The sequence below is a fragment of the Leguminivora glycinivorella genome, chromosome 13, assembly GCF_023078275.1.
Source record: "Leguminivora glycinivorella isolate SPB_JAAS2020 chromosome 13, LegGlyc_1.1, whole genome shotgun sequence".
NCBI lineage: Eukaryota > Metazoa > Arthropoda > Insecta > Lepidoptera > Tortricidae > Leguminivora > Leguminivora glycinivorella.
The window spans coordinates 21,594,935-21,614,760 of record NC_062983.1 but is presented as its reverse complement, the minus strand read 5'-3'; the positions used below and the strand labels follow the sequence as shown (position 1 = coordinate 21,614,760).

The 19,826-nt window shown below is 40.8% G+C and overlaps 1 protein-coding gene across 3 annotated transcripts in view; it reads right to left on the bottom strand.

The window, feature by feature from the left end:
• The window catches only part of LOC125233001 (homeobox protein homothorax), a 430,647-nt gene that overhangs the window by 152,936 nt on the left and 257,885 nt on the right, over positions 1-19,826 (bottom strand). For all 3 annotated transcript variants that reach the window (XM_048138864.1, XM_048138865.1, XM_048138867.1), the window contains exon 9: positions 7,455-7,553. In XM_048138864.1, coding sequence (XP_047994821.1) covers positions 7,455-7,553 — 99 coding nt within the window. The remainder of the gene's footprint in view (positions 1-7,454; positions 7,554-19,826) is intronic.

Here is a 19,826-nt window from a genome sequence, read left to right as displayed (position 1 = left end):
TTTGGCGCGACGTTCGTCCCGATTACGTTTCTCGTATTCTTTTACCGCTCGGCCGGTTTTTGTTTCGACGCGTTTCATTGTTCGTAACAAGATCGATTTTAACGATAAGCCAATGCTTCTAATGAAGACGTGGGTGTGCCCCGCTTTAATGACTGGGGCTTTTAGCGGCGGCTACTAGCGCAACCTGCGGCAGTTCTCCATTACCTGCGCCCAACTTTGCACAAACTACAAGTTACAGCTACCGAGCTATCGCAGCTGTCCTCGCATCCAATATTGCCAGCGCTAGAAAAATATTCCCGTTTCTAAAACGGCTTTAAAAAAACCCAATCATACCGCTATTAGCATACCACGGCGTAGGTGAAAGGTCGAAGAAGCTAACAAATTGCATTCTCACGCGCGGACCGCACGACTTGAAAAAAAAATGCGGAAAACCGCAAATTATAGTCAATATCTTATTGGTATCACCGAAAATGGGTGTTCGTTATTAATATTGCCAGATTTTACGAGGTTTTTACGTTGCTTACGCGTTTATTGGGTTAGTACATGCATTTTACGAGCGCAAGGCGAGCAGTTTGCTCGGGAAATATTATCTCGCGACGAGGAATTGACAGGTGACATGGACGTGAAGTGTTTTACGACGGCCCGTGTTTTACTGCGGGTCTAGCCTTAATTAGAACCGCTTTATTTAACGAAGGGATTTTATGTCGGCTGCCTGTAAAGAAATAAAATTAAGGTGGCGTGTGGGTATCTTACTCTACTTACAGTTACCTATGGCTATAAGCTATGGGGCATTATAGTGCTAAATTTTGAAATGATGTTTGTATAATCATCATAACTTAAAAGCTTTGCTCTTATTTTTAAGTAGGTATACCTAGTCACAGTTTCGTTTTCTTTCAGCCCCTTATTTGCCAAGAGTGGCACTGAAACTTGAGAAGTTTCATGTGCTCTGCTTACCCCTTCATGGGATACAGGCGTGATAGTATGTATGTATGTATGTAGGTATACCTAGTCGTCAATCCTTTATTACATGGGTACGTTTTTTATTTCCTTATGTTCTTCATTCTTGTACACTAGACTAAGATATGCATGCTAGGCTTCTATCTGCTTACCGTCCCTTTTGGATGTATACGAACAGTATTATACCTACCTTAGTAATAAGTACCCCAATGAAAAACCCTCCGAATGATTTAATGTACTGTATTTAGTAAGTGGTGAACGGTGTTGGTCATAATAAATTTTCATTTTTCATTTTCATAAGTTCCTGTAGGTTTTACTGGGGAACAAACAGAGTTAAATGTACACAATTTTGTATAAAAACTAAGTTAAGTATATGGTTAACATGCATTTACCTCCACAGGAGTTCTCACCGAGACATACATTGATACATTGAGTCGTCTAACTAATACATATTTCAACCACCTATTTTTTTTTTACTTCATAAGGTAGGGATGTAAAACGCGTATTTATCTATATGAAGAAGTATCCCTATAGAGATGCGTGTTTTTAATTCTTCGAAATCTGTAGCAACTCCTCACGCACCTAAGTTATGTTAATGACCCATTGCTTTTATAGCCTTGACTCGATCATCGACATCTCGATATACGCGTCATTGCTGATTGCATGTTAAGGAACCAGGCGTTATTAGCGTTACACAAACTAGCATAAGTGCGATCTAGAGATCCGAAGGATCTGTACATGGTCAGGGATCATATGTTTACTGGTCTGAGATCTAGAATTACCGGCCCTGGGGGCGCGGGTCGCGCCAGTAATGAAGTCTGACCCGATCGCATCGCCCTTAAAAGGTTCAAGCGAAATGAGCGCCCCGAGACCGCTGGCAACACTAAAATGCATTTCTGCTTCGGCGGTGAGCTTTGACTTTCTCAAACCAGATGAAGATTAAAAAGAAGCATGTTAAAAAGGGTTTAAAGACGCGCATGTAAAGGAGAATATCCTGTAATACTTGATTGGCGGTTAAGACGTTTCGGAGCGGAAGGAACGCTAACGAACAACGATTCCAGCTCTAATTTGCAGACATGGCGAACGATCGATCTCATTGGACTTTTGAAAAAGGAAACCGAAGGCACCTTATGAGACGCACAAATTGAGCAATTTAGTGCTTTTCCGCTCACTCTTGAGTCTACGCTCTCGCTTTGTCTCGCTCCTTCTAATTTCGAATATTGAAGGTGAATTCGAAATGAGAATATTAAATGTTCGTTTTTCAAGTTTAGGTAATTATGAGCGCTTGAATAATGTATGCTTGGACAAATGGCCGTTAAATATTAAAATTTGAAATTCGAATTTTGACTACAAAAAGTAAAACACGTGTAAATGCAGGATGGTAAGTGCCAATCAATCAGACGGTAATAGAGTCGTTAAATAAACATGGACAACTCAATGACACATTGTACCTACACAGCATACATGCCTATTCATATAAAAACACAATAGCTTTCGAAATACACTGACGTACTAATTTCTTAATCGATAATACTTTAACTTAACTACCTATTTGAAAACACGTTTGACCAAAATAATATTGCGATGATTACCTAAGATGCTAAATATACATAAGCTGAAATAAAAACAGAAGTGTTTTTAATTTTTATATGCCGTTAGGAAAACTTCGTATATTTCCAAGTAAAGCCAGGAAAGAAAACTGTTACATATATTCTAAGCTAAGTAATGGACTTCTTGTTACTAAACACTGTTTAAAGATACAATTGATAAGAAAGCGCTAAAAGTGTCAATAAAAAAGCACGTTGCATGTATTACGTGGCATTTATTACAATTCTCGTTACCTCAGGTAATTAATTATTACTTCCTAATTTATTTTTCCTTCTAATCGGGGTAAAAACAGCGCTTGAGCGGGTAACCCCGTGGCATTCCACACCCGTTACTATGGCAACCGACGGCGCGCATCCGACCACCAACCTCCCTCTCCCCCGCACACAAATAACGACCTTATTTTTTACTTTAAAAGGATCTAATCAGAAATACCGCTAAATGAAGTTATAACATTCCGTTACGATACCCCACAATCGTCAATACGCGCTCGTAACAATGAAATTGCGACCTTAATGTCTGCCAGTAACGCGCCATTCCGAATGCCCAAATTACTTAAGAATAGCGACATAAGGAATTGTTTTATCTCTTTCACACGTCGTAAAGACGCGATCTCGCGCGCTCGCTCGCTCGTCCTTTCTTTGAGGACAGAATCAATTCCGTCGCGGCGTCTCTTTCTTGCGGAGTTTTTGTTCACAGTTATCCGTCTTCGGCGTTCATTCGAAACGTCAGATAAAATCGTTATTGTAACGAACCTCCGAATAAATTGACTGCGCTTCTTCCGATTCCATTTGCGATTCTACTACTTTATTATATTTTATCTGACGGATTTTTTTCTTTTCATCGGTCTCACAAACCTTACGGTGGTGTTTTGTTAGTTCAGTATCGATGTTTCGACGAACTTAGAAGTCCTCGTATGAACTGAGAATGACCGTCAACTGTGCAATGGCCGGTAATTGATATAGTGTAATGGAAACAGGCAATGAAGCTGACGTGTTAAAACAAGAGGAAGACAGATGCGCGCCAATCACACGCGCGAGAGCGAAATGGATATTCCCGCGCGCCTAACGCCATAACGGTGCAAGTGCATTTCATTGTCAAGCTAATTGTAACCGTAAATAAAGAAATATTGAGCTTCATTTATATCGACGGGTAACCGCGCAGTGTTATGACAGATCGCTCAATAGATGGCGCTACGGTATAAGAGTAATTTTGGTGGCAGTAAAATAAATTTGATGACATTGTAAAGTTGTTTGGAAAGTGTTTTGTGCGATTATTGTGGGCTATATTAGTACTAAAGTTGAGATAATTACTGGATTTTAGTGTTTAATGTCTGTTAGATCGTTTCGTATAACGATTTTAAGTCTTTGTAACGACACCGTGTTGTTAATGGGTTATTTCTTTAACTTATAGCACCTATTTGAATGAATGCAATTATATTAGTTATTTCCAAGGAATACAATTTATGTTTTATGCTTTTATAACGTTATAATAATTTTATAACTTAAATATGCATAAGTAACTAACTATACGTATAAAGGTACCTACGTTCTTCCAGAAACCCATTCTTACCTACATTAGGTATACTTAATAATAATTATGCGGTCAACGTTGTGACATAAAAAATAAGTAACTAGCTACTTAGGGATCATCCACATATTACGTCACACCAAATTTCAGGTTTTTGGACCCCTCCCCCCCTATGTCACGCTTTTTTGTATCCCATTAACAGGGATTGTCACATTTAGTATGACCCCCCCTTACACTGTGACTTAATATATGGATGACGCCTTATGAGAGAAATACTTGTTATACAGCATAATAATGCAAAAATATTTAAAGAGTAGATATTACATTTTATATTTAAAGGTTATATTTTGAATTGACCCACAGTGTGATGACCTTGCAAGACGGATGACACTCGAGCGCCGACGCTCGATACAATCGATTCATCGACATTCGACTCGTTGCCGCATCGATTTAGCTGTCATCGAATTGATTGTCCGACTCGGCTGTGAGCTGTGAGGTTGTGACGTGGACAAAGCTAACTGGGTTTCGGGATAAAATGAACGGGTCACTCACGGTTTACCTGATGTTGCGTGAGTGACTCGTATCCAATATACATTTTTTTTTAGTTAATAATTTAGGACTAGGAGGTTTAATTTTGCCAATTTATTTCACGTAGAATAAAGACACTGACAAATAAGTTAGGTAGCCAAAAGTAGTTAGTTTAGTGTTTTTATTTGGCTTGCTTATATTAATAACAAAATAAAATAGCACTGCGTGAATTATTGTTATAGTTGTACCCACCTATATCTATGGACCAAAAGTTTAAACATTTATAGATAAAAGTTTTCTGTGTACCTGGTAATGTTTACCTATCAATGCTAAATGCTAAGTAATAAATTTAAAATTGGAGTTTAGCCAGATTGCCATACATTTATTTATTTAAACTTTATTGCACAGTAAAAAATTGTACAAAAGGCGAACTTAATGCCAGAAGGCATTCTCTACCAGCTTTCCTTTGGGCCAAGCAGAGATCAATAAGAAATATATAAATATTTTTAACTTATCAAAACTTCCGTTAACCCGACGGAGAATCGAACCCGCTGAGCCACTCAGCCCCAATCTAATCTGTTCTCATTTTATCCTTATCGATGGCGTTATCGTGACCTTGCCAAGATTGCTCTCCGGCGCTATGATGGATGGGATGTGACTATAGTTGCGAGACTTGTTTATATTTCAAGTGTAGATGTTTTCCCTCTAAGATTTTTTTTTAATACGTAGAAGTACATATGTACTAAACTTTGGGTGTAAATCAAATTATTATCCAACCTCCGCTACGGCTGAAAGGCTAAATTTCTTTTCCTTTGGTATTGTGTATCTGTATATCAGTGAAAAAGTTTGACTACTATTTTGCGATTTTAGTTTTACCTAGTAAACATTAGGCTTTTTAAATTAAAATAATTTAATACTAGGTACCTATATTTACAAATGGATTGCAAACCTATAGATACTTAATGTCTTCAGTCCTGGTTGTGTATCTACACAAAAAACAACTGTAAGGTTACCAAAAATTATAATTTTATAAGTAGAATAAGTAGGTTTATCACCATTTTGCGTAATAGTTTAATTATTTTTGTTTTAAACAGTTTCCAATGCATATCTCTTTTACACAATATCAGTAGCAGCACAAGTTGAAAATTAATAGCAAGACTGCTACTTCATATGGATCTGCATTATCTGCAACTCTAATTATTTATTTTTAGTTAATTAGTCATATTTGTCGTATTAATTTTTAATCCTACTGAGATTTATTGCTAAGGAGAACGTCTACCTATTCATAGTAAAAAAACCGGCCAAGAGCGTGTCGGGCCACGCTCAGTGTAGGGTTCCGTAGTTTTTCGTATTTTTCTCAAAAACTACTGAACCTATCAAGTTAAAAACAATTTTCCTAGAAAGTCTTTATAAAGTTCTACTTTTGTGATTTTTTTCATATTTTTTAAACATATGGTTCAAAAGTTAGAGGGGGGGGACGCACTTTTTTTTCCTTTAGGAGCGATTATTTCCGAAAATATTAATATTATCAAAAAACGATCTTAGTAAACCCTTATTTATTTTTAAATACCTATCTAACAATATATCACACGTTGGGGTTGGAATGAAAAAAAATATCAGCCCCCACTTTACATGTAGGGGGTACCTAATAAAACATTTTTTTCCATTTTTTATTTTTGCACTTTGTTGGCGTGATTGATATACATATTAGTACCAAATTTCAGCTTTCTAGTGCTTACGGTTACTGAGATTATCCGCGGACGGACGGACGGACGGACAGACAGACATGGCGAAACTATAAGAGCGTGCGCAGACAGAGAGCGGTCTGCGTTCTGTCAGAGTTCCGCGTTCTGGTGACCGTTGACCGCTCAAGAGTTCCGACGCACACAGGCGGCGTTCAAATTCTCGCGTTCTAGTTTCGTTTATGTCTTTGTACATGCAACATGTCACTGGAAAGTTCGTTTTCCTATGAAAAATTATTTATCTTGTGGAGCTTAGATACAGGCTTCTAAAAAGAAAATAAAATTAACACAACGCGAGAAAAACAAGGCAAACATTGTAGTATTTTTCAGTAAAAAATACCACCTATGAAATTCTTCTTACAGATTAACAGCGATTCCATACTTATATTCGCATGTCGATGAATAGTTTCATTAATTGAGCAAAATCAGGCCTCCTTTATAAAAAGGCGTGTGAAACGCGTATACTCTTCCTTGACTAAGGCTACTGGATAAAGGCTGGCTGTATTTTTAGGGTATGTAATTATTTATTAAGGACAAAATAAACATAACAGCATTTCTTGGTGCACTATCCTTACCTTAGATACAACCTCAGAAATCCCTCCTTTCCCTAACCAATTCATTATTTTTTCTATGTTTGCAACCTCAGACATCCCCGCGTTCCGGCGTTCTCTGTCTCGGTGGGAAAAGAACGCTAGAACGCGGCGTTCCGCTTTGACCGCCGCGGTCAGACTGCCTGCTGTATGCGTTGTTGCTTCAGACTCGGTACATTTTAACGAACGCAGAACTCTGAACGCGGAACGCAGAACTCCAGAACGCTCTCTGTCTGCGCACGCTCTAAGGGTTCCTAGTTGACTACGGAACCCTAAAAAGGAGAGTCGAGTTTCTCATGAGCCGTGACAAAACGCCCAGATATGTAAGGAAGATCTTACTGATTCTAACACTAGAAAATCTCGCCCACGGTCCAGTCTAGAGTCAGTGCTGATAAGTTTATTAGGTACCGACGTATCATGTAGGTACCTCAGGTATGTAGGTACCTGTTCTAAAACTGCACAATCCTAGACACCAGTATTTTTTTTGCCGTAGGTGACTTACCAGGGTATTCTCCTGGGCTGCCCAGAAACACGGAGGAGTAGACCCTCCGCGCTACGTCGGGCGGGGAGGACCATTCACGCCGCGACGGACACCATTTGCCTGGAACATACAAACGGACAGTTTAACGTTGACATCAATGACGAATATTAGGATCTTAGTTAACAACCTCGAGGTAAAATAAGAGAAAAATACTAATGCCTACTACAGTCTTACTTTTAAATAGTAGTATTACAATTGAAAAAAATTCGCTGTTCATCAAAATTATTCAAACTATTTTATTTTCGTACAACAAAATGTACCTGTTTAATAAGTACCTACTCTCTAATTAGTTAATTTCGTAATTTTGTGATTGAATAGGTATTAAAAATTCAAAACGCAAGAGCAATTAGTACGAGTTGAACTCTGAATGTTCATTACTTCATGAAACACGAACATTATCTTTGTACTATTTTCAAATTTTTGTGAGTGACTCGTAATATGTAAATATATTAGTTATTATATTAATTACTGGATGAGCCTATTCGGATAACCGTTGCACGTTGGATCCACCGTTTTTACAATTTAGAAATAAAAGAATATTGTTAGGCACCTACCTACTTCTTTATGTACCTTTTGTTAACATAAAACCATTCTTCATAAAACACCGAAGATAATAAAGCGTTTCAGTCGTAACAGTTTTTCTATATTTTTGTTTTCCCTTGATAAAAAACTAAACTTAGCACTAGCTCATGACCCTCCGCTAAAAGCCATTATGTCTACACATGGGACGATTCTCGCCCAATTCCGATTTAAGAAAAAACTGCTACATTAGTCCTCCCGCCTATCTAATGGATTCAGCCAACTCTCACAGGACCCAAGCGTCATTACGAAAAAAAAAATAAAAAAAAAGAAAGTCCTGGGAGAACGAAGGTGTTGCCAGCAACACCCTCTGTTTTCTTGCTAGGGGAGGCAATATCATACACCATTAACAATTTTGGTGCTTTTTTAACGGTGTCGCGGAGGGTAACATGCATCATCGTATCTTGGCAATAATAATATCATAATAATGCCAAGCAAAATTTTAAAACTGATATCCTCATATTGCAACATCACTACCTACAGTTACTATTTACTACTACTACCTACCCTTTGCAGTATAATACAAATAACATTCGAAAAAGTTGAATAAAAAATAACTAGTTTTAAATAAGTACCCAAATAATCTACAGTTCTACAACGTCGTCAATTTATGTCTATGTAAAAATTGTACATATCCGATTCGATACGATTAAAGACTTATAGATCCACTATGATGTTACACATACTGTGTTTCGTGTCATCGTAACTTCTGGCTGTCGTTACTTCATACAATTGTTGGTGAATCAAGTTTTTTTAAATAGTCATTAGGTTTTCGTACTGACATGGCCGATCAAACATGCAGGATACTCGTACCTACATTACGCAACACACATGTGTAGGTATGTATTGTACATGATAGGTATAAAAATAACCTACCAATAAATAATAAGGTCAAGCTGCACAGCGCTAGTAACAAACAACTAAATAAATGTTTAAAAAATACCACTTATGCTGTTCTTTTTATTTTAATTGACGAATAATTACGAACGCTGCGTTAGTTGCCGCGGGGGGGCAAAATCGAGCTTCGAAAAGAACCCAACCGCCATTATTTTTACCCGCTTTATTCCTTTTTCGAAATTCGAACAAAGCGCCTGGGCAATGGTGCATGTATGATTGATAGCGAGCGACGCGGGCGAAATGAACATTCGATCTTTGAAAATAAAAGCCCTTGACCTCCGATCTTTTTGTTATTCAAAATACATTTTTGTTAACTCCGTAGCGGAGTTATCCCTGTGCAGCAATTTTATCGTAACCCCAAAATTACGCCGTAAAGTAAAATTACGTCGTTGAAAAACTCGAAAATTACCCCATCACGGTAAGGAACAAGTTAACGCCATAAACAAATACTAAAAATCTGGTAACCGAAATAAGGCGGCACTCTAAATAAGAATTAAAGTAAAATTGCTGAGGTGTGACTCCCCCGGGTAGGGTAGGCGAAGACGATATTCATAACGCGAAAAATTGTAATAACCTGCTGAATATCAGCTAGGGCGAGGTGGCGATGCCGCGTTATTTATAGGAGGGCGACTGGCGGGATTTGTTAAGGAAATTGTCTAAATATGCCCGTTAGGATAACGCACAACATGTATATTATACATCTGCATCCCAAAGAGTTATAGACGCGATCCCTCCAAGCGCTTCTAATTCCTAACGATACGCTACAATACCCCCATTACCGAAAAACAATAGCCGTTTTACAAAAACGTAGCAATTACACATTCATAATTCTTTTTTCACGATACCGAATTAAAACAATTGGTGGCTCGAAAGCTGTTTTGATTTCTATCATTCTCGAAACGGCGGATTTGTGTTCGGGCAACAATCCGAGCTTAATAACAGTTATTGCGTGAATCGGGAATTAGATCTTCCCAGGGGGCGTAATCCAAAGAAACCTACAATTATTTTTACTCGATAATTACTATTAATTATTGTTGGAGCGATTCTCCGACTCCATTCGAGCTGTTTCGGGCTAAAATTGCCCCGGTTCCGAGAAACGGGCTTTTTGTTTTAATTCTGTTTCATTGTTAAGTCGTCAGTGTTGCATTTTTGCTTTTTACGCGCATTTTATTTAGCTTTTGCCTTTTACTTAAAAATATATGTCTTGATCGGATGCGTTTAGAAAATATAATCATGTGGGTTTATTTAGTACAAGCCATTGACGTCACGCGTACCCAAATCATAGTTATACCCGACTAATGTTTTATTTAACTAACTTGGAACGTAATAGCGATTAGCACGCACGTTTTAATAGTCCATTAGGATTCGATACAACGGAATAAATTAAGGAAATAGTAAATACCCCATCAATCTTAAAATACGTTAGATATATAAATGTCCGTATCCCAGGTACCAGGGTGTAAGCACCTGCCAGGAGTAACCTGCATCCGAAATATAAAAGCAGCCGAGGATGTCCCTCTTCTCACAATAAATCACTCGGACTTTTTCTGCTCCGGAGAGACACTCCGTGTTTTATGTGAGCCTGGTTTAGTCGAGGCTCCTTGCCTATGTTTTTTTTTTTTCTCTCAGTTATTTCGAAAGATGGTTTAGAGAGACTTTACGGTAAACAAAAGGAAATGCCTTTCTTTATAACAAATGCCTAATGTAGTGTAGCTTTTATAAAGAAACTAAGTATGCAACTTAAAATCTAAAATGTTAGAGGAGGCAAAAACATTGGCCTCGATTTATAACTAGATACTTACTTGAAGTAAAAAGCCCGCATAATAGATACATAGTCAAAGTAATTTGTAAACTTATTTGTATTTGCATGAATATCTAAAAACCCTTAGAAACAGTGGATGGATGGCCTTAATGACATAAATTTGAATCTAACGGCATGTACTTAGGTAGGTATTTTGTACACAAATTACTAAAATTGTCACTACCAGTGAGTTCCTGTAATTGGCTTCCTGTGTCTACTGTGTTTTATATACTTATGTCATAGCTGTTGGATCTCCAAATAAATAAATATAAATATAAATATAATATAATATAAATATAAAATTAAAAGTAGAGGTTTACATGCGCAAACATTGAGATAAAATGAATTTATATATTAGGTTAGAAAGTTAATTAATAAATTCCTTAGGTCTTTAATGAGTCTTTTTCACATCGAAAGAAGAATTTATTCAGTTGACACGAAAAAAAAACTTTTTGAAAACCTAAAATGCAATTGATTCTTTATTAAGCCTCTACCTTTTTTGCTCCAAAATGGCTCCCATAAAATGTATAGTTATTTGGTTTATAAAAATTATAATAGGCATTTGCTAAAGTGAAGCGATAACTGAAATTCACAAAAGGCATAATAAGTAGATTGTCGGGCTTTGATATATATATGTAACACTAATTTCACTTCATTAAATGCATATTCCATTAGTTCACTGAATCATAACTACGGTATCAAATTTACTTTCTACACAACATTAGGTAATTTCCAAAAAAAAAACGGACGCCAGTTTGAAATTTCAACCGGAAACATCTAATACTCATATCGTTTCCCGTCCTCTCAGAGTAACCTGTCATACTCCGAACTATCCGAAGCCACTGTCTAAGTGCCTATACAACCTCTATACGCCGGGTATATAGCAATTTCCCTAATGGCCGATGGCTCTGCTGATCCCACTCGTATCTGTAGGTATACCTTTACACCCGTATATATGTAACCTGTAATACCTCTATAGCTTTCCACGCGTTTAATGACAATTCGTGATATAGAGTCTATGAAGGCAATTGTGGAAAATTGATCTCATGTGAGCTCAATTATCTGATTTTCTACGCAGATGACATATGTTATTTTCAAAACACACATTTTTTTTTAATGGGATAGGAGGCAAACGAGCAGACAGGTCGCCTGATGGTAAGCGATCACCGCCGCCACAATACTTTTTTAAAAGTAACACTACCTAATAAAAGGGTCTTTTTTCTGTTTATAATGAAAGATGTAAAATTAATATGTTTATAATGAAAGATGTAATACTACGCGAAAATCGTCACGGAGCGAAACTTGTCGGGTGATTTTCGACAAATTTTACGTGAGTGACCCGATTTTACATGTTTAAGATGTCAGTGTCTCACGGTAGGTTGGTTTTAAAAATATATAATTTTAAAGAAAGAAATTTACTCGAAAAAGGTGTAACAAAAGTCTTGACCCATTTCGTGCGACTAAAATAATAAAACTATAAGTAAACGGGCTACATGCGTATAGTTTAATTAACCATTTCTATATAATATAAAGCTACAACCCGACTGACATTTTTCAAAAAATGGGCAGAAGGGGGATTTGAAGGTGGCAGTGTTTGGTGTGGTCGTATAGAGTTTGGTCCTGCGACCCCGGATAGATCAGACCGTCGGTCTACCGGTTCCGGGTAAAAAAATGTCGGACGGCCTGGCCAAACGGCTGGAGTTAGCCGGGGAGTGTTCGACCAAATGTCATAGAGGACCCTGGGCAGTTTTTGACGCCGCCATTTTTTTTTCAAAATGGCCGACTTTTTTTTTTGACGATTTTTCAAATTTATCGTGGAGTGCTCAAATTTTGGTCGTAGAATCTCCAAGCGGCCTTGATTCGAATGAAATAAAAAAAAATTGAAAAGTGCTACAAATGTGGGAAAACTGGCCACTTTTATTTTGTATGGCAACTTTTAAACCGTAAGAGATAGCCGGGGGTGCTCGACCAAATGTCATACAGGTATCCGAGTAGAAAAAAGTTGCATTAAAAAAAAATCAAAATGGCCGACTTTTTTTTTTTGAAAATTTTCAAAATGGTCCTAGCGCGCTGAGATTAGGCACACGGGTGGACGGTCGCGCTAAGATTAGTATTCAAAAAGAAAATTTTGAAAAATTCAAAATGGCGGCCTTTGAGGGCCAATTGAAATTTGAATGGAGGTTTTTCTTTTAATTACCATAGCTCCGTAACGGTACAAAGAAGTGAAAAGTGCTCAAACAAATGTTATACAGTCACCCGAGGTCCATCGAATGGCATTAAAAAAAAATCAAAATGGCCGACTTTTTTTTTTTGAAAAATTTCAAAATGGTCCGAGCGCGCTGAAATTTTGCACACGGGTAGACAGCCACCCCAAGATTAGTATACAAAAAGAAAATTTTGAAAAATTCAAAATGGCGCCCTTTGAAGGCCAATTGAAATTTGTATGGAGGTCCTTTTTTAAATCCCCATAGCTCCCTAACGGTAGGGAAAAGGTTAATAGTGCTTGAACTAATGTTGTACAGTTATCTGAGGTCCATCGAATGGCATTTACAAAATTTCAAAATGGCCGACTTTGAAAATTTTTTTTTTTATTTTCGGTCCGAGCGCGTTCAAATTTGGCACGTGGTAAGAACGGGGGCCAAAAATAGAAATGAGAAAAAAAATTTGGAAAAGTCAAAAACGGTGGCGAGAGGGGACAAAGTCAAATTTCCCTACCAGTTTGTATGGAGGTTTTTTTTAAAATCCCCATAGCTCCGTAACGGTAGGAAAAAGGTTAATAGTGCTTAAACTAATGTTGTACAGTTATCTGAGGTCCATCGAATGGCATTTACAAAATTTCAAAATGGCCGACTTTGAAATTTTTTTTTTTATTTTCGGTCCGAGCGCGTTCAAATTTGGCACGTGGTAAGAGCGGGGGCCAAAAATAGAAATGAGAAAAAACAATTTTTGGAAAAGTCAAAAACGGCGGCGAGAGGGGACAAAGTCAAATTTCCCTACCAGCCTGAGGGAGCGTTCTACAGCCCGACGGTCATTGCTCCGGTCCAAGTTCCGAGCTGCGTACAGACAGTGCTCCCAAGCAAGAAAATATAAGTAAAAGTGTCTAAAAAGCGACGCGGCGGGCCGGAGGCCGCAGGCCGGAGGTCCAACTTCCCTACCAATCCTACAATCCCCACAGTAACTACGCGGAGGGCCGAAGGCCCGGAGCCTGTCTGACAGGCTCCCAAGTACGCGAAGGCCGCAGGCCGAGCTGCGGGCAGAGTGCTCCCAAGCACGCGAAGGCCGCAGGCCGAGCTTCGTGCAGACTGTGCTCCCAAGAAAACAATAACAAAAAGTATCTAAATAAGCGAAGCGGCGGGCCAAAGGCCCGACGCGGAGCTTCGAAACCCAGCGAAGGCCGAAGGCCGAGCTCCGCGTAGGGCCGAAGGCCCGGAGCGTCCCTGATCGGCTCGCCGGCGGACCAGGAAGTTGGAGTTTAAACACGACCCAATAGTAAAAGTGTCTTAGAGAAGCGAAACGACGGGCCGGAGGCCGCAGGCCGCAGGCCCGTCGTGAGCTTCTCAAGACACTTTTACTATTGGGTCGTGTTTAAGCTCCAACTTCCCTACAACCCCCACAGAAACTACGCGGAGGGCCGAAGGCCCGGAGCGTGTCTGACAGGCTCCCAAGCACGCGAAGGCCGCAGGCCGAGCTGCGGGCAGAGTGCTCCCAAGCACGCGAAGGCCGCAGGCCGAGCTGCGTACAGACTGTGCTCCCAAGCAAAACAATAACAAAAAGTATCTTAACAAGCGAAGCGGCGGGCCGAAGGCCCGACGCGGAGCTTCGAAACCCAGCGAAGGCCGAAGGCCGAGCTCCGCGTAGGGCCGAAGGCCCGGAGCGTCCCTGATCGGCTCGCCGGCGGACCGGGAAGTTGGAGCTTAAACACGACCCAATAGTAAAAGTGTCTTAGAGAAGCGAAACGACGGGTCGTACTATTGGGTCGTGTTTAAGCTCCAACTTCCCTACAACCCCCACAGTAACTACGCGGAGGGCCGAAGGCCCGGAGCGTGTCTGACAGGCTCCCAAGCACGCGAAGGCCGCAGGCCGAGCTGCGGGCAGAGAGTGCTTCCAAGCAGACAAAGGCTAAAGCAAAAAAGCAAACAAGTAAAGCAAAAAACAAACAAGCTAAGCAAAGAAACAAAAAAGCAAAAAAGCAAAGCAAAAAAACAAACAAGCAAAGCAAAAAAAAAAAAAAAAAAAAAAAGCAACAAGAAAGACCGCGGGGCCCTCGGGCCCCGCGCACCTTTAAAAAACTAGTCTATATAATATAAAGCTACAACCCGACTGACATTTTTCCAAAAATAGGCAGAAGGGGGATTTGAAGGTGGCAGTGTTTGGTGTGGTCGTATAGAGTTTGGTCCTGCGACCCCGGATAGATCAGACCGTCGGTCTACCGGTTCCGGATAAAAAAATGTCGGACGGCCTGGCCAAACGGCTGGAGTTAGCCGGGGAGTGTTCGACCAAATGTCATAGAGGACCCTGGGCAGTTTTTGACGCCGCCATTTTTTTTTCAAAATGGCCGACTTTTTTTTTGACGATTTTTCAAGTTTGTCGTAGAGAGCTCAAATTTTGGTCATAGAATCTCCAAGGGGCCTTGATTCGAATGAAATAAAAAAAAATTGAAAAGTGCTACAAATGTGGGAAAACTGGCCACTTTTATTTTGTATGGCAACTTTTAAACCGTAAGAGATAGCCGGGGGTGCTCGACCAAATGTCATACAGGTATCCGAGTAGAAAAAAGTTGCATTAAAAAAAAATCAAAATGGCCGACTTTTTTTTTGAAAATTTTCAAAATGGTCCTAGCGCGCTGAGATTTGGCACAAGGGTGGACGGTCGCGCTAAGATTAGTATTCAAAAAGAAAATTTTGAAAAATTCAAAATGGCGGCCTTTGAGAGCCAATTGAAATTTGAATGGAGGTTTTTCTTTTAATTACCATAGCTCCGTAACGGTACAAAGAAGTGAAAAGTGCTCAAACAAATGTTATACAGTCACCCGAGGTCCATCGAATGGCATTAAAAAAAAAAATCAAAATGGCCGACTTTTTTTTTTGAAAAATTTCAAAATGGTCCGAGCGCGCTGAAATTTTGCACACGGGTAGACAGCCACCTCAAGATTAGTATACAAAAAGAAAATTTTGAAAAATTCAAAATGGCGCCCTTTGAAGGCAAATTGAAATTTGTATGGAGGTCCTTTTTTTAAATCCCCATAGCTCCGTAACGGTAGGGAAAAGGTTAATAGTGCTTGAACTAATGTTGTACAGTTATCTGAGGTCCATCGAATGGCATTTACCAAATTTCAAAATGGCCGACTTTGAAATTTTTTTTTTTATTTTCGGTCCGAGCGCGTTCAAATTTGGCACGTGGTAAGAACGGGGGCCAAAAATAGAAATGAGAAAAAAAAAATTTGGAAAAGTCAAAAACGGTGGCGAGAGGGGACAAAGTCAAATTTCCCTACCAGTTTGTATGGAGGTTTTTTTTTAAATCCCCATAGCTCCGTAACGGTAGGAGAAAGGTTAATAGTGCTTAAACTAATGTTGTACAGTTATTTGTGGTCCATCGAATGGCATTTACAAAATTTCAAAATGGCCGACTTTGATTTTTTTTTTTTTTCGTTCCGAGCGCGTTCAAATTTGGCACGTGGTAAGAACGGGGGCCAAAAATAGAAATGAGAAAAAAAATTTTTTGGAAAAGTCAAAAACGGCGGCGAGAGGGGACAAAGTCAAATTTCCCTACCAGCCTGAGGGAGCGTTCTACAGCCCGACGGTCATTGCTCCGGTCCAAGTTCCGAGCTGCGTACAGACAGTGCTCCCAAGCAAGAAAATATAAGTAAAAGTGTCTAAAAAGCGACGCGGCGGGCCGGAGGCCGCAGGCCGGAGGTCCAACTTCCCTACAAATCCTACAATCCCCACAGTAACTACGCGGAGGTCCGAAGGCCCGGAGCGTGTCTGACAGGCTCCCAAGTACGCGAAGGCCGCAGGCCGAGCTGCGGGCAGAGTGCTACCAAGCACGCGAAGGCCGCAGGCCGAGCTGCGTGCAGACTGTGCTCCCAAGAAAACAATAACAAAAAGTATCTAAATAAGCGAAGCGGCGGGCCAAAGGCCCGACGCAGAGCTTCGAAACCCAGCGAAGGCCGAAGGCCGAGCTCCGCGTAGGGCCGAAGGCCCGGAGCGTCCCTGATCGGCTCGCCGGTGGATCGGGAAGTTGGAGTTTAAACACGACCCAATAGTAAAAGTGTCTTAGAGAAGCGAAACGACGGGCCGGAGGCCGCAGGCCGCAGGCCCGTCGTGAGCTTCTCAAGACACTTTTAATATTGGGTCGTGTTTAAGCTCCAACTTACCTACAAATCTCACAGTAACTACGCGGAGCGTGCCTGAGAGGCTTCCAAGCACGCGAAGGCCGCAGGCCGAGCTGCGGGCAGAGTGCTCCCAAGCACGCGAAGGCCGCAGGCCGAGCTGCGTACAGACTGTGCTCCCAAGCAGAACGATAATCAAAATGTCTAAAAAGCGACGCGGCGGGCCGAAGGCCCGACGCGGAGCTTCGAAACGAAACCCAGCGAAGGCCGAAGGCCGAGCTCCGCGTAGGGCCGAAGGCCCGGAGCGTCCCTGATCGGCTCTCTGGCGGACCGGGAAGTTGGAGCTTAAACACGACCCAATAGTAAAAGTGTCTTAGAGAAGCGAAACGACGGGCCGGAGGCCGCAGGCCGCAGGCCCGTCGTGAGCTTCTCAAGACACTTTAACTTTTGGATCGTGTTTAAGCTCCAACTTCCCTACAGCCCCCACAGTAACTACGCGGAGGGCCGAAGGCCCGGAGCGTGTCTGACAGGCTCCCAAGCACGCGAAGGCCGCAGGCCGAGTTGCGGGCAGAGAGTGCTTCCAATCCAAGCACACAAAGGCTAAAGCAAAAAAGCAAACAAGTAAAGCAAAAAAACAAACAAGCTAAGCAAAGAAACAAAAAAGCAAAAAAGCAAAGCAAAAAAACAAACAAGCAAAGAAAAAAAAAACAAAAAAGCAACAAGAAAGACCGCGGGGCCCTCGGGCCCCGCGCACCTTTAAAAAACTAGTCTATATAATATAAAGCTACAACCCGACTGACATTTTTCAAAAAATAGGCAGAAGGGGGATTTGAAGGTGGCAGTGTTTGGTGTGGTCGTATAGAGTTTGGTCCTGCGACCCCGGATAGATCAGACGGTCGGTCTACCGGTTCCGGGTAAAAAAATGTTGGACGGCCTGGCCAAACGGCTGGAGTTAGCCGGGGAGTGTTGGACCAAATGTCATAGAGGACCCTGGGCAGTTTTTGACGCCGCCATTTTTTTTTCAAAATGGCCGACTTTTTTTTTTGACGATTTTTCAAGTTTGTCGTGAAGAGCTCAAATTTTGGTCATAGAATCTCCAAGTGGCCTTGATTCGAATGAAATAAAAAAAAATTGAAAAGTGCTACAAATGTGGGAAAACTGGCCACTTTTATTTTGTATGGCAACTTTTAAACCGTAAGAGATAGCCGGGGGGTGCTCGACCAAATGTCATACAGGTCTCGGAGTAGAAAAAAGTTGCATTAAAAAAAATTCAAAATGGCCGACTTTTTTTTTTGAAAAATTTCAAAATGGGCCTAGCGCGCTGAGATTTGGCACACGGGTGGACGGTCACCCCAAGATTTATATTCAAAAAGAAAATTTTGAAAAATTCAAAATGGCGGCCTTTGAGGGCCAATTGAAATTTGAATGGAGGTTTTTCTTTTAATTACCATAGGTCCGTAACGGTACAAAGAAGTGAAAAGTGCTCAAACAAATGTTATACAGTCACCCGAGGTCCATCGAATGGCATTAAAAAAAAATCAAAATGGCCGACTTTTTTTTTTGAAAAATTTCAAAATGGTCCGAGTGCGCTGAAATTTTGCACACGGGTAGACAGCCACCCCAAGATTAGTATACAAAAAGAAAATTTTGAAAAATTCAAAATGGCGCCCTTTGAAGGCCAATTGAAATTTGTATGGAGGTCCTTTTTTAAATCCCCATAGCTCCGTAACGGTAGGGAAAAGGTTAATAGTGCTTGAACTAATGTTGTACAGTTATCTGAGGTCCATCGAATGGCATTTACAAAATTTCAAAATGGCCGACTTTGAAATTTTTTTTTATTTTTTATTTTCGGTCCGAGCGCGTTCAAATTTGGCACGTGGTAAGAACGGGGGCCAAAAATAGAAATGAGAAAAAAAAAATTTGGAAAAGTCAAAAACGGTGGCGAGAGGGGACAAAGTCAAATTTCCCTACCAGTTTGTATGGAGGTTTTTTTTTTAAATCCCCATAGCTCCGTAACGGTAGGAAAAAGGTTAATAGTGCTTAAACTAATGTTGTACAGTTATCTGAGGTCCATCGAATGGCATTTACAAAATTTCAAAATGGCCGACTTTGAAAATTTTTTTTTTATTTTCGGTCCGAGCGCGTTCAAATTTGGCACGTGGTAAGAGCGGGGGCCAAAAATAGAAATGAGAAAAAAAAATTTTTGGAAAAGTCAAAAACGGCGGCGAGAGGGGACAAAGTCAAATTTCCCTACCAGCCTGAGGGAGCGTTCTACAGCCCGACGGTCATTGCTCCGGTCCAAGTTCCGAGCTGCGTACAGACAGTGCTCCCAAGCAAGAAAATATAAGTAAAAGTGTCTAAAAAGCGACGCGGCGGGCCGGAGGCCGCAGGCCGGAGGTCCAACTTCCCTACAAATCCTTCAATCCCCACAGTAACTACGCGGAGGGCCGAAGGCCCGGAGCGTGTCTGACAGGCTCCCAAGTACGCGAAGGCCGCAGGCCGAGCTGCGGGCAGAGTGCTCCCAAGCAAAACAATAACAAAAAGTATCTTAACAAGCGAAGCGGCGGGCCGAAGGCCCGACGCGGAGCTTCGATACCCAGCGAAGGCCGAAGGCAGACTGTGCTCCCAAGAAAACAATAACAAAAAGTATCTAAATAAGCGAAGCGGCGGGCCAAAGGCCCGACGCGGAGCTTCGAAACCCAGCGAAGGCCGAAGGCCGAGCTCCGCG